The following is a 13,421-nucleotide window of genomic DNA, read 5'->3' as shown; positions in this document are numbered from 1 at the left end:
TCACAAGAATCAGTTAAGATTCCCTGAGATCCTTCTTGCACCCTGAGCAGCCTTGCAACTACCCTAGGCAACCCTGTAAAAGACTGGAGTGTGTCCTCTGGAGAAATTGATGATGGCAGGCTCAGGCACAACTCAAAACAGATGTTAAGAGCAAGTCAGCAAAAAGCCCAAAAAGAAACCTTCTCATATATATGTGTGTGTGTGTGTGTGTGTGTGTATATATATATTTTCAAATGATTTTCCTAAAAATTTTAATGACCATTTCACTGGGGGGAGGAAAAAGAAATCTTTTCAACAAATATAGGCGGGAAGCTGAATATCCACATGCAAAAGAATGAAGTTATTTGTACCCTTCCTTACACCAGTGATGGCGAACCTTTTGAGCTCGGCGTGTCAGCATTTTGAAAAACCCTAACTTAACTCTGGTGCCATGTCACATATAGAAATTTTTTGATATTTGCAAACATAGTAAAACAAAGATTTATATTTTTGATATTTATTTTATATATTTAAATGCCATTTAACAAAGAAAAATCAACCAAAAAAATGAGTTCGCGTGTCATAGGTTCACCATCATTGCCTTACACCATATACAAAAGTTAACTCAAAACTGATCAAAGACCTAAACATCAGAGCTTAAATTATAAAACTTAGAAGGAACAGGGGGAAAGTTTCATGACAATGGATTTGGCAATGATTTCTTGGATACACCACCAAAGCACAGGAGGCAAGTGGAAAAAATAAATTAGACTGTACTATGTGTGAAACAGGAATTTTAGAAGAATATATGCAGGCTTAGGGAATTTTTAGAATTGGGGTCCATGGAAAAATTATAGGGCTACAGACTGGGAGAAGGTATATTTCCATAACACAAGGAAGCCCAGTGCCATTAATTTCCATAAGACAAGGAAGCAGCAACAGGTACATCTCCATAACACAAGAAAGCAACAGTTGCATTTACTAGTACATAAGACAATGAAGCTGGACATAGCCTAAAAGGTCAATATTTACAAAATAAAGAAGGAAGAAAGCCCAGAAAGAAAAGAACAATGAGGAAGGAGGGCATCACTGTCCCAAATTGCCGGGAGCCGGTCCATCCTTGCTGTTTCAAGGGACCTGGCATATATGGCATACTTTTCTTAATATGTTTGCTCACCTTCTTGGCACTATGTGTTTTAACCAAGGTCACCTCTGAGAAAGGTTGTTTCCCCAGGTAGGGATTTTACCCTGAAGTTAGGGAGGGAATAAAACCCCTTAACTAAGTGCCAGGCGGGTAATTAATCACTTTAACTACAAACAATCATGCTTAAGCTACATAATCTTTACTCCCTGGAATGGAGATAAGAATCGCCCTAACCTTTGTAATAGAGATTGATAGGATTGAATCAACTGGTATAAATACAGATGTAACAAGACAGAAAGACACAGAACTTAGAACACAGGGCTTGGAAGACAGGACCAAGAGAGACAGAGCCTAGGCACAGAACCTACACAGAACGTTCTCTAGAGACAGAAGAACTTCGCTGGAGAGAACATGGCAAAAGATCCTGGACTGAACCTGACTACAGAAATTGGCAAGAGAACCTGACTAGAACCTGGTGACTGAACCTGGCTGGAGAACCTGGACAGAACCTGGCTGGAGATCCTAAGCAGAACCTCTCTGGAGATCCAGACCAGAACTTGGCTGGAGATCCTGGCTAGGCTGCTGATCAACTGGACCCTGTCTCCGTGTCCTTCCTTCTTCGCAGACTCCGTCCACACCTTTGGGAACCCCTGGACCTGCTGGGGCTGGACCCCGGCACCAAATGGTTGACCTTCGAGTTCAGGAGTTGCTACAGTGACCAAACCAAAAAGGAGGATAGGGGCCAATCAGAGGGGATATCAGGACACAGAAACTACAGCCTTTATAAACCATGGAAACAGGAAGTCGGTGGGACCCTTTTCCCCCTCTCCACGTGGGAGTCCATTCTGTGGGGCTCTTTCCCTCTCCCCATGGGGGAGTGTACTTGTTCTTCAGTAAGTCTCCACCTTTGCTATACTATTCTCTGTCCGTGGATTCATTCTTTGACTCTGGCGAACAGAGAATCAGAGTTCCAGTCCAAAAATTCCGTTTCATGTATATCAAAGGACAAAATCAACAGTGAAAAAACAACCTAAAGAATGGGATAAAATATCTGGGCTGTTTGCTGACTTGCTCAAGTATCTAATAAGAGATTAAAATCCAGAATATATAAAGAACTACTTCTCAACAACAAAACTAACAAACTAATTTAAAAAAACAAAGAAAGGACTTGGATGGCTATTTCTCCAAAGATGGGATACAAATGGCCACTAAGCACAGGTGAAAAGATGCTCACAGCACCATAATCACTTGGGAAATGGAAAGTGAAAACACAAAAGTAAAAAACTAAGTACTCTTAACAAACACAACAAAATCAGAACATAAGAAGTGCTGCGGAGGATGTGGAGAAACAAACTCCTGTGCACTCTTTGAGGGAACATAAAATGGTGCAGCCACTATGGAGGGTCCTCAAAAAATTGAATATAGGATTACCATATAATCCAGCAATTCCATTTTTGAGAATATATTGAAAAGTACTGAAAGCAGAGTCTTAAAAAGGTATTTGTACACCCATGTTCATAGCAGCACTATTCACAATAGCTGAGTTAAATAAGCCAATCACAAAAAGTCAAATACTTATGATTCCATTTATATGAGGTTCCTAAAGTAGTCAAATTCACAGCAAGTAGAATGGTGGTTGTCGGGGGCTGAGGAAAAGGGGAACAGAGAGTCATTTTGTAGCAGATAGAAGAGGTCAATTTTTGCAAGATAGAGAGAATTTTGGAGACTGGTTGCACAATAATGTGAATGTACTTAACACTACTGAACTGTAAACTTAAAAATGGTTAAGATGGCAAATTTTGTTATGTGTATTTTACCACAATAGTAAACAAATAAAAACCAAGCCAGCAAAATGAACAATGTGGTACTTCTATCTCTTTTCCCCTGCTTAGCTTCCAGGAAGGCTGGCCATCAGGAGCAGGAGACTAAATGTAAAGGTCCTCTCCAGGAAACAGAATGACTTCTAAAAGTTCTACTTGCTTCTTTTACAGTTGTACTTTCTGGATATGATTTTGTTATTGTTCTCACTTTTTAAAAATTATTGTAAAAAATTTTTTTATTTTAAACATACTTATTGTATAGTCTAACATTTCCATTTTGTAGTGTCTATAGATACTGACATAGAGTGCCCCAACAAAAAGTTGGCTCCTTCCTATCTGATCACCCAACACTGAAGCCCACCAAAGGGCTAGCTCTACTCAGGTATGAACATTTTTCAGTCACCTTTTGTTAGTGTCTCACTGAGAAATATAAGCAGAAGGCTAATCATCAGCAGACATTAGAAATATTTTCTTGATGGCAGCTTAGGTAAATGCCGGTACTCACAGTCTCCCACAACCACATCAAAATTACAACTGAAATACAGAACAACCAGCATTCAGAACTGCCTGAAAGCTGGCTAAATGGAAGTCTTACAACTACAGAAGTAAAGAAGAAAGTACAGTGGGGCCTTGACTTACGAGTTTAATTCGTTCTGTGACAGAGCTCGTAACTCAAATTATTCGTATGTCAAATCGCTTAAAGTGAACGAGTGAGACACATGATGCTGGGCTGATGTTGTGGCGTTAACTGTGACGTTCACTGCGCCAACTACCGGTGGGGTATCTAAAGCTGGCTCATGCCCTGACTGGTTTGGCTCAGTGGATAGAGTGTTGGCCTGTGGGCTGAAGGGTTCCAGGTTCGATTCCAGTCAAGGGCATGTACCTTGGTTGCGGGCACATCCCCAGTGGGGAGTGTGTGGGAGGCAGCTGATCAATGTTTCTCTCTCATCAATGTTTCTAACTCTCCCTTCTTCTCTGTAAAAAAAATCAATAAAATATATTTAAAAAAAAAAAAAAAAAAAAAGCTGGCTCATAACCCGAATTTTAGCTCGCTACTCAAAGCAAAAAATCGGCCGAGAGACGGCTCAACACTCGTAAGTCAAGGCCCCACTGTATATCGAGACTGGTAGGAGGGGCAAAGGCATGGAACTGGCTGGTCTGACACCCATGCGTGTCATTTTTTTAATTGGGAGGGATAGCTCTGCTGCGGAGTACCCTCTTCCCCTGCCCATGAAGCACATGGGGTCCTAGCCCCACACCAGCCCCCCAGCCTTCCGAGCTGGGAAAAGAAGTCCCCCTAACTTTGGGCTGTAAAAACTAGTGGTGATTGTGACTGAGTGACAGGGGCTGCTGGAGACCCAGGTGTTCCTCTTAAAGGGCTGATGCATGAACTTACATGAACTCGCTACCTCTGAGCTCCAGAATTGGGACAGTGGCTTGAAAGGAATCAGGGATATTCAGGGAGGAACTGGATTGTCTAGCATCAGGGTAAGAACTCAGGGGCAGCTTTCTTACAGACAGGGATGACTGTTCCTATGCTGAAACCTCCCCCTTTGCACAGCTGACCAGCAGCCATACCTGAATCCCCATTAGCCTGGATCACAATATTCACTCTGCTCTAGTGATTCCCTGAGACCCCACCCCATCCAATATGCAGCCCCATCTAAGGCGACTATAGCAGCTTTTCCCTATGAAAGGCCTGTCCTGGCTCAGGCTTCAGACTGCTAAAATCTCTCAAACAAACAGCATGCCCCAAACCTATCAATAATAGACTCAAGACCCAGCACTAGCACCAGCCTGCCTTGCCTGGGCACTTAACAAGCCTAATACAAGTAGCAGCCTCTGCAGACCTCTGTAGCTCCTGTTGGGTGGCCCCAGCCAGTGGCTGACTTTGCACCTGCTAGGAGGCCCCAGAGTCACTGCACCTAATGGACAGCTTCAGACCATAGCAGATTACCACTCTACACATCCACAAGCAACACACTCAAGAGGCAGATTCAGTGAGCACCAGAGCCCCATTGAAGCAAGGCCTGCTGCTCCACTTGGTTGTCTCCTGCAGAGCTGCTCTTCCACTGTAGTCCCAGCTGGTCCTCATAGCCAATTGGCCGGGAGGTCAACTCCTCCCAAAGAGGCCAACAGCAATCAAGGCCCAGCACACAGCCCACACAGGGGCACACCTCAATTGCCCAGCTCAAGTGACTGGGGAGGCTGAGCTGCTGGGCCCTACAAGACACCTACTACACAAGGCCACTCTACCAACTCAAGAAGACATAGCAGCTCTTCTTAATACACAGAAACACACATAGGGAAGCAGCCAAAATGCACAAAGAAACATGTCACAAATGAAAGAAATAGAAACAAGCAAACTACTGGATACGGAGTTAAAACAATGGCCAGGTTGCTCAAGGATCTTAATAAGAGCTTCAAGGAACTTAGGAAGACTATCAAGAATCTTAGTGAGAATGTCAAAGACATAAAAAAGGACCAGTCAGAAATTAAGCACACACTAACTGAAATAAAGACTAATTTACATAGATTCAACAGTAAAGGATTTTGAGAATCAAACCAACAAATATAAGCAAGCAAAAAAGAATCCAGCCCTACCTGGTTTGGCTCAGTGGACAGAGCATCGGCCTACGGACTGAAGGGTTCCAGGTTCGATTCCCACCAGGGGCAAGTGCCTGGGTTGCCAGCTAGATCCCCAGTAGGGGGGCGTGCAGAAGGCAGCCAATCAATGATTCTCTCTCATCACTGATATTTCCATCTCTCTCTCTAAAACCAATAAAATATATTTTAAAAAGAAAAGAAAAAAGAATCCAAAAATTTGAAGATAGTATAAGGAGCCTCTGAGACAACTTTAAGTGTAACAACATTCATATTATGGGAGTGCCAGAAGGAGAAGAGAAAAATATTGAAGACTTATTGGAAGAAATAATGACAGAAAACTTCCCCTACCTGGTGAAAGAAACAGACTTACAAGTCCAGGAAGCACAGAAGGTCCCAAACAAGAGTAACCCAGAGAGGCCCACACCAACACATATCATAATTAAAATGCCAAGGGCAAAAGACAGGATCTTAAAAGCAGCAAAAGAAAAGCAGTCAGTTACAAGGGAGTACCCAAACGACTGTCAGATTTTTCAGCAGAAACTTTGCAGGCCAGAAGGGAGTGGCAAGAAATACTCAAAAGTGATAAATAGCACGGACCTACACCCAAGATTATTCTACACAGCAAACCTCTCATTTAGAGTTGAAGGTCAGATAAAGAGCTTCACAGACAAGAAAAAGCTAAAGGAATTCATCAACACCAAACCAGAATTACATGAAATGTTGAAGGGTATTCTTTAAGGAGAGGAGGAGGGGGAGGAAAAGAAAAAGAAATATGAACAAAATTGCAATAAATACGTATCAACAATTCAATCTAAAAGTCAAAATAAATGAAAAAATAAACTGATGAATAAAATAGAACCAGAAGCATGGAAACATGGAACAGGTTGATGAATCTTGGAGGGAGGGCAGGGAGAAATTAACCAAAGCACTTATATGCATTCTAGAGGCCCGGTGTGCATTGTGCATGGGTGGGGTCCCTTGGGGTGGCCTGCGGGGATCGGGCCCCCGCTTGCACCCACCTTGGCCTGGCACCGCCCACTCACCTGCTCCACCATCCCACTACGGTCCCACTCTCATTGGGGCCCATTGGGGCCAGCAGTGCCTCCACTGCCACCTGCTACCAGCGCCTTGTCGCTAACGCCCACCATGCTTTGCACCGCCCCCCTGGTGGTCAGCACGCGTCATAGCAAGCAGTTGAACTCCCAGTCGAATGACCGCCCAAGGGGACAATTTGCATATTAGGCTTTTATTATATAGAATATGCATTACCTATGGACAGAGTCAATAGGGTGGTAAATGCCTGGGGTGGGGCAGGAACAAGGTGGAAGGAAGCAATGAAAGGAATAATGGGAGGCATCTGTAAAATTCTCAACAATAAAGTTGTTGTTTTTAACCTCAAAAACATTTTTTTTCTTCCCATGCACTCTGTTCTTAGGAAACTTGTTTTTGGAAGGATGGATTGGCTCCACCACTACCAGTAACAAAATAGCAAATACTGCTGCCTGGCTGGCATGGCTCAGTGGTTGAACATCAACCTATAAACCAGGAGTCAAATTCAATACCCAGTCAGGGCACATGCCCAGGTTGCAGGCTCGATCCCCAGTGTGAGGTGTGCAGGAGGCAGCCAATCAATGATTCTCTCTCATCATTGATGTTCCTAGCTCTCCCTCTCCTTTCCTCTTTAAAAATCAATAAAAAATATATATTAAAATTTCAAAAAGCAATATTGTCTGAGTACAGCATGCACATGCCCTTTATATACATTTACTCACTTAATTTTATTTTTTTTCTTTTTTTCTTTTTTTTTTTTTAAGAGGGAGAAGGAGAGATAGAAACATTGTGGCATTAACATGAATCAGCTGCCTCCTGCACCCGCCCTGCTGGGGATTGAGCCCGAAAGCCAGGCATGTGCCCTAACTGGGAACTGAACCTGGGATCTCCTGGTCCAGGGGACAACACTCAACCACTGAGCCACACCGGCCTGGCAGCTCACATTAATTTTTAAAATGACACTACGAGGAGAGTAAGATTATTTTTCCCACACTTCAGACTGGAAACTCAAGCACAAAGAGGCTAACTGACCTAACTTGCCCAGGGTCATTTTCCAGTTGTCAGTCAGGATTGGGACTCAGGCAGGTGGCTCCAGAGCCCCTTGCTCTCTGTCACTAAGATACTGTGCTCACCAAGGGAGAAAACCTCAAAAAAGGAATATGGAGGAGGCAGACACAACAAAAAGGGGAAGGAAATTTCTAGAAAATGGTAAAGGGAAGTCCCCAAATCACAGCTGAACCAATAAAACTGACAAAATATTGGGGTGCCTTGAACACACCTAGAAGAGATTTCCCAGTTCTCTGAAAGTTTGAATGAAAAAGTGATCCATCAATCAATACAGAGAAAACTAAGCAAACAAAATACAAATCAATTATTAACTTCAGGGAAAACAAAAAGCTGTACAGCAAAGAATGCACGACCCTATTTCTGGCTGATTCATTAGTGAACAATAATAAGAGTGATAAATCATACAGTAATTCAACCAAAGAAAGAGACATACGAGCAAGGGAAGGATGGGAGATGAAAAGTGTGTCAACTAAACACACAGTCGGATTTCTGGAAAACAACAAAATGGAATAAGCATTTTACTTAGAAATATGGAAGCAAAAGGCAAATATTTCAGTAAGTCCTTGTCACTCCACATTCCATTCCAGGATCTCCTAAATTACTAAGTGATTTTTCTAAAGATCTGAATACATTATGGTTCACACTCTGTGCCTCAGGGCTTCTGACATATTCCGAGACCCTCTCCTAATGCAAGCCTTGGAGAGCTAGACATAAATGAATGAAGATGGCTATATGCCAATGAGGCTTACGAATGGAAACTGAAATGTCCATTTCACGCAACTTTTATACAGTATGAAATATTCTTTTTTATTGTATTGTATTTTTTTGGTAACGGTTTAAGAATCACTCTTAGCTCTTGGGCCACACAAAAACAGGTGGCAGGCTGGATTTGGCCCATAAGCTGTAGTTTGCCAATTCCTGTCCTAAAGCAACAAGGCGGGTGGAGGCAGTCCAGAAGCTGCAGATGGGAGAGCTCCATCAATGAGGCTCCAAACAGCCCATATTACGCACAAAAGAGAGATTTAGCACGTGGACAACTGCTTCGCCCAGACAGCCGCAACAATAGGGGCCTCTGAAGATGGTTTTGACCCGTATCTTTGCTTTCTTCCTTACCTCAATCTTGAAGGGCAGACACAGCTACACGGGAGGGGAGCGGAGGAGAGAACCCAAGTGCACACACGGGAAAAACCAGCTCGCTCGCTGCTTTCCCCCATCACGGGTTTCTGGGCCTGAATTTGACTCCATTTGTTAAGAGGGTGGGGTGGGGTGGGGTGGGGTGGGGTGGGGTGGGACAATTCACTGAGTCACAGATGTTAAACTAGATGAGATCAGACTTATACACTACCTGCGGCTAACTGCAAAGCAGTCGAATCTGCCCGGATTCCCCCAGGTGTGGGATGAACAACTAGCAAATAAAGTCCAAAGCCAATAGGAAGAAAGAATAAAGTTTCTCTCTACATGCGCACAAGTCGGTGCTACCGCATACAATAAGCCAGTTATGTAACCAAAGGACCTTTATTCAGAACGTGTAAAGAACGCTTTGGAATCAATAGATTGGCCCCCCACCCCACCCACCCACCCCCCAAATAAAAAAGAAAAAGGAAAAAAAAGAAAGAAATGAAAAAGGAAACAGGACAACGGGCAAAGGAAAGTTCTTTTTCAAAAACAACCAAAAAGTGAAACATGAAAACTTTCCACTTCACCAGCAGTCAAGGAGATGCAAAGATGCCGCTTCCCCCGGCACCGGGCCGGGCGATGCCCGGGGCCGCTCAGAGGGTGGCGGAGTGAGGCGCGGGGCCATGCCTGCGGCCGCGCGAGCCCTGGACGGAGGGGCCGGGGCAGCCATCGTCCGGCCGCCCGCAGCCTCTTAGCAGGAGGCCCCCGTCGGCGTAAAAAATACCCCCAACTTTTTTGGGGGGGATAAGCAGGTAGGAAAGCCACGCCCACATTTTAGGAAGTGAAATTTCAATTCACAGTGTGTGGCCGCTCCCTGCGATCTCGACTCCCAGACGCAGAAAACGCTGCAGGGTTTCAAGAGCCCAAAACAGACGCGCCGCAGGGGCCGGGGCAGGAGGAGGAGGAGGAAGAGGAGGAGGAGCGGGATGACCTGGGGCCTCGGCCCCGGGGCTTCCCTGCGGGGAAGCGAGGAATCCCACCGCGTCGGGAAGACTCGCTCCGGCGCCGCCAGGAGGTCAAGGCCGCCGGCGTTTCTGGCCGCAGCCCGCCGTCCCCGTCCCCCAACCCCAGGGCCCGCGGGCCGCCGGCCGGGCAGGGTCGGGGCCCCGCGATCCGGGGCGGGCGAGTCGGCCGCCGGGGCCTCGCCGTTGGACACAGCGGCCAAGCCCGCCAGGGCCGAGCCGGGAGGTGGGGCCGCGGCCAGACCCGCCCCAGAGCCTCGGGCGCAAAACAGAAACCTAACCCGGCGGACGCGGGACGCAGCCCGGGACGCGCCGGCCGGGCCCTGCCCGCCGCCGAGCGCTCCGCCGGCGGGACCGAGACGCCGGCCCCGTCCCCCGACCCTGGCGCGGCCCCAGCCGCCGGGCCGACGAGTCGCCACCGCCCACTGCGGCCCCCCCTCGCCCGCCCGCCCGCCCTCCTGGGACGCGGCCGCTCCACCCCTCGCGCAGCTCACCGCGCTGAGGCGGATCCCGCTGGGACACGGCGCCGCCATCTTGAGCTGCACCGCCTGGGCCGGCCTCCGCCGCAGCGCGACTGGGAGGGAAGCCGCGGGGACGGCGGTGGGCGCGCGCGGGTCCGCCCACTTCCGGGGCGGGGCGGCGGCCGTCCCGCCCACGCACTTCCGCCCGCGGGCACCGGCGCGCTGGGTGCGGGAAAGAGGAACCGGCGGGCGGGGAAGGCAGGCGGGCGAAGTCTGCGCTCTGGGCTCGGAGCCCGGGCCGGACGGGGGAAGGCAGGCGGGCGTTACCCGGACCTGGAGGCTAGAGGAGCCTGAGCTTGAAGCCCGGCGCGATGGGCGCTGGTGGCCCTCGGGGATGCACCCAAGGCCTTGACCCGCCAGACCCGAAATGCACAGAGAGCCCTCCCGTGCCCACCAGTGTCCACGTGACTTGAAGGCTTAGTCACGAAATGAAGACTTTGCACCTTTTGGGGTTCACCCTGAGAATAACCATCCTTCACCCTGATAAGTCCTTTCCTGCGTGCACGTGTATTTTTTTTATTATATTTTATTGACTTTTTACAGAGGGGAAGGGAGAGGGATAGAGTTAGAAACATCTATGAGAGAGAAACACCGAAACATCTACCAGCTGCCTCCTGCACACTCCCCACTGGGGATGTGCCCGCAACCTGGGACCCTGAGCCAAACCGGTCAGGGCCGTGCACGTGTATTGAATGTGTCACCGGACAGCCCCATGCGAGCTGTTGCGGTCTCCTCCCCCGCTCTGGTCAACCTCATAAGGAAGATTTCAGAGGAGAGGCAAACAGCAGCGTTGAAGCAAAATAAGCAGCTTTATTAAAAACTAGAGGCCCCGTGCACGAAATTCGTGCACTGGCAGGGTCCCTAGGGCCTGGCCCCACCCCCTGGTTGAACTCCTGGTCCAGGGGACAATTTGCATACCACGCTTTGATTATATAGGTACACTTGGCATATAGCACAAGCAGGCAGCTCAACTACCTGAGCTCACACCTGGTGGAGGTTCAGGGGGTTTCATACCTGTCTCCCTATAGGTTTCAAAGTTTCCCTGCCTGACATCTTGAGTAGCAGACTAGGTTTCAAAGCTCCCTTCTACACTGTTGTGGCTTATCTTGGAATGTTTGTACATACAACTGGTCATCATGCCTGGCAAGTCCTAAGGCAGCTGACGTCTCTGTTGAGTGGGTGGGATAAAACTCCCCCTTTGTTCCCCTTTCCCCCCTTTCCTGCCCTAACATCCCCCAAGTGATCTGTCCTTGGGCCTAGCTGGCACACCTGGTATGAATGGGGTCTTCATTCTCTCTTTTCCCAGCCCAGGGTGACTAAGCCATGCGTTCTCTGGCCAGCAAGGAGAGGTATTAACCATTTGCTCTCATGTGTCCTTATTTGGGGAAGGCATGGTCTTGGGATTCGCAAGCTGGCTGCAAATTGCCCAAACTGTTTGGCCTTGTTTAATTTTCTTGTCTCAGTTTCCCCATCCTACTTGCCCAGGAATTTTCCTGGCTTCTTACTATCCTGCCTCAAGTGCTTTTCCTCAAGCACACTTATTTGGTGTCAACTTTGAGACTTGTAAGGAGTAAAACATTTTTTAACTTATAATAACAAAAGTATAACATGCCAATTAGACCGGACGTCCTTCCGGATAAAGCCAGGGCTGTGAGGGAAGCCCAGGTCCTGGGTGCCAGAGGGAAGCCGGTGTCGGCAGCCGGGAGAAGGAAGGTCTACTCTTGCACGAATTTTGTGCATTGGGCCTCTAGTTAATAAATAAATGAATTGCCGAAACCGGTTTGGCTCAGTGGATAGAGCGTCGGCCTGCGGACTGAAGGGTCCCAGGTTCGATTCCGGTCAAGGGCATGTACCTGGGTTGCGGGCACATCCCCAGTGGGAGATGTGCAGGAGGCAGCTGATCCATGTTTCTCTCTCATCGATGTTTCTAACTATCTCTCTCCCTTCCTCTCTGTAAAAAAATCAATAAAATATATAAAAAAAAATAAATAAATAAATAAATAAATAAATGAATGAGGAAGTGTTAAAAAAAAACAAAAAAAAAACTACAACACTGTGTCCTGTTGTCACCCTGATCACTGAGATTTGGGTAAATGACATAATGTGAATCATCTAAGTAAGAGTGCTAGTTAATCCTATTTGAAATGCTCTGGATTCAGTACTTTGTCGGGTTTCCTCTAACTTTAAGATTGTGAGCCAGGTCCTGGCCAGTGTGGCGCAGATGGTTGGGCGTCATCCCATGCACTGAGGGGTTGTCAGTTCAATTCCTATTCAGGGCACCAGATTGTGGGCTTGATTCCCAGTGGGGCGGGGGGGGGGGGGGGCAGCGTGTAGGAGGCAGCCCATTGATGTGTCTCTCTCCCTGTCCCCTCCTCTCTCCCTAAAACTCAATTTTACAAATCTTAGAAATTTTTTAAAAAAAAAAAAAGAAAAGAAAAGGAACTAGGAGGCAGGATAGTAAGAAGCCAGGAAAATCTTTGGCCAGTGGAATGGGGAACTGAGACAGATGGCGGGACAAACTGGCCTCAGCTGCCCCTGGACACCCCTGCCTCCTTCTCCACTGAATGAGCACCCCTTTAAGCATTTAGCCCTCGGGACCCTGAGGTTTTTCTAATCAGCATCAAATAATCTTAGGAACAAAGACTCAGGTCTGCTGACCACAGAGACAGAGTTCTGGTCAAACTAGAGATAACATCTAGGCCTCAGTCATGTTTCAGCTCCAGGCCCAGAAAAGCTGCAAAACCAGATGAAAGCAACACCATGGCTGGCATCGGGACCAGATGCAATGACTAAAGGCCCCTACCCTGGCACCATGACCCTGAGAGGACACACTTGGAAAGCTGATGAATATTCTATTAAGATCTTCCCCTAGGCTCTAGCTGGTTTTACTCAGTGGATAGAGCGGCGCTGGCCCGCAGACTGAAGGGTCCAGAGTTCGATTCCAGTCAAGGGCAGGAACCTCAGTTGCAGGCAGTGTCTCTCTCACATCGATATTTCTGTCTCTCCTTGTCCCTTCCACTCTTTCTAAAAAAGAAAAAAAAGTCATGAAAAACATTGGGTGAAAATTAACAACAACAACAAATTTTTAAAAAGA

At 47.2% G+C, this 13,421-nt stretch overlaps 1 protein-coding gene across 2 annotated transcripts in view; it reads right to left on the bottom strand.

The window, feature by feature from the left end:
• MORC3 (MORC family CW-type zinc finger 3) overlaps positions 1-10,414 on the bottom strand; it is a 54,395-nt gene extending 43,981 nt beyond the window's left edge. Inside the window, exon 1 of one of the 2 annotated variants that reach the window (XM_059686421.1) lies at positions 10,301-10,414. In XM_059686421.1, coding sequence (XP_059542404.1) covers positions 10,301-10,339 — 39 coding nt within the window. In that variant the 5' untranslated portion in view covers positions 10,340-10,414. Of the gene's footprint in view, positions 1-9,824; positions 9,844-10,300 lie in introns of those variants that run through there. The other variant, XM_059686422.1, reaches the window with a different exon arrangement.
• Positions 10,415-13,421: the final 3,007 nt, after the last annotated feature.

Source organism: Myotis daubentonii, chromosome 3 (assembly GCF_963259705.1).
Source record: "Myotis daubentonii chromosome 3, mMyoDau2.1, whole genome shotgun sequence".
Classification (NCBI taxonomy): domain Eukaryota; kingdom Metazoa; phylum Chordata; class Mammalia; order Chiroptera; family Vespertilionidae; genus Myotis; species Myotis daubentonii.
The sequence above is the reverse complement of the archived record's forward strand: the minus strand, read 5'-3'. Positions and strand labels throughout refer to the sequence as shown.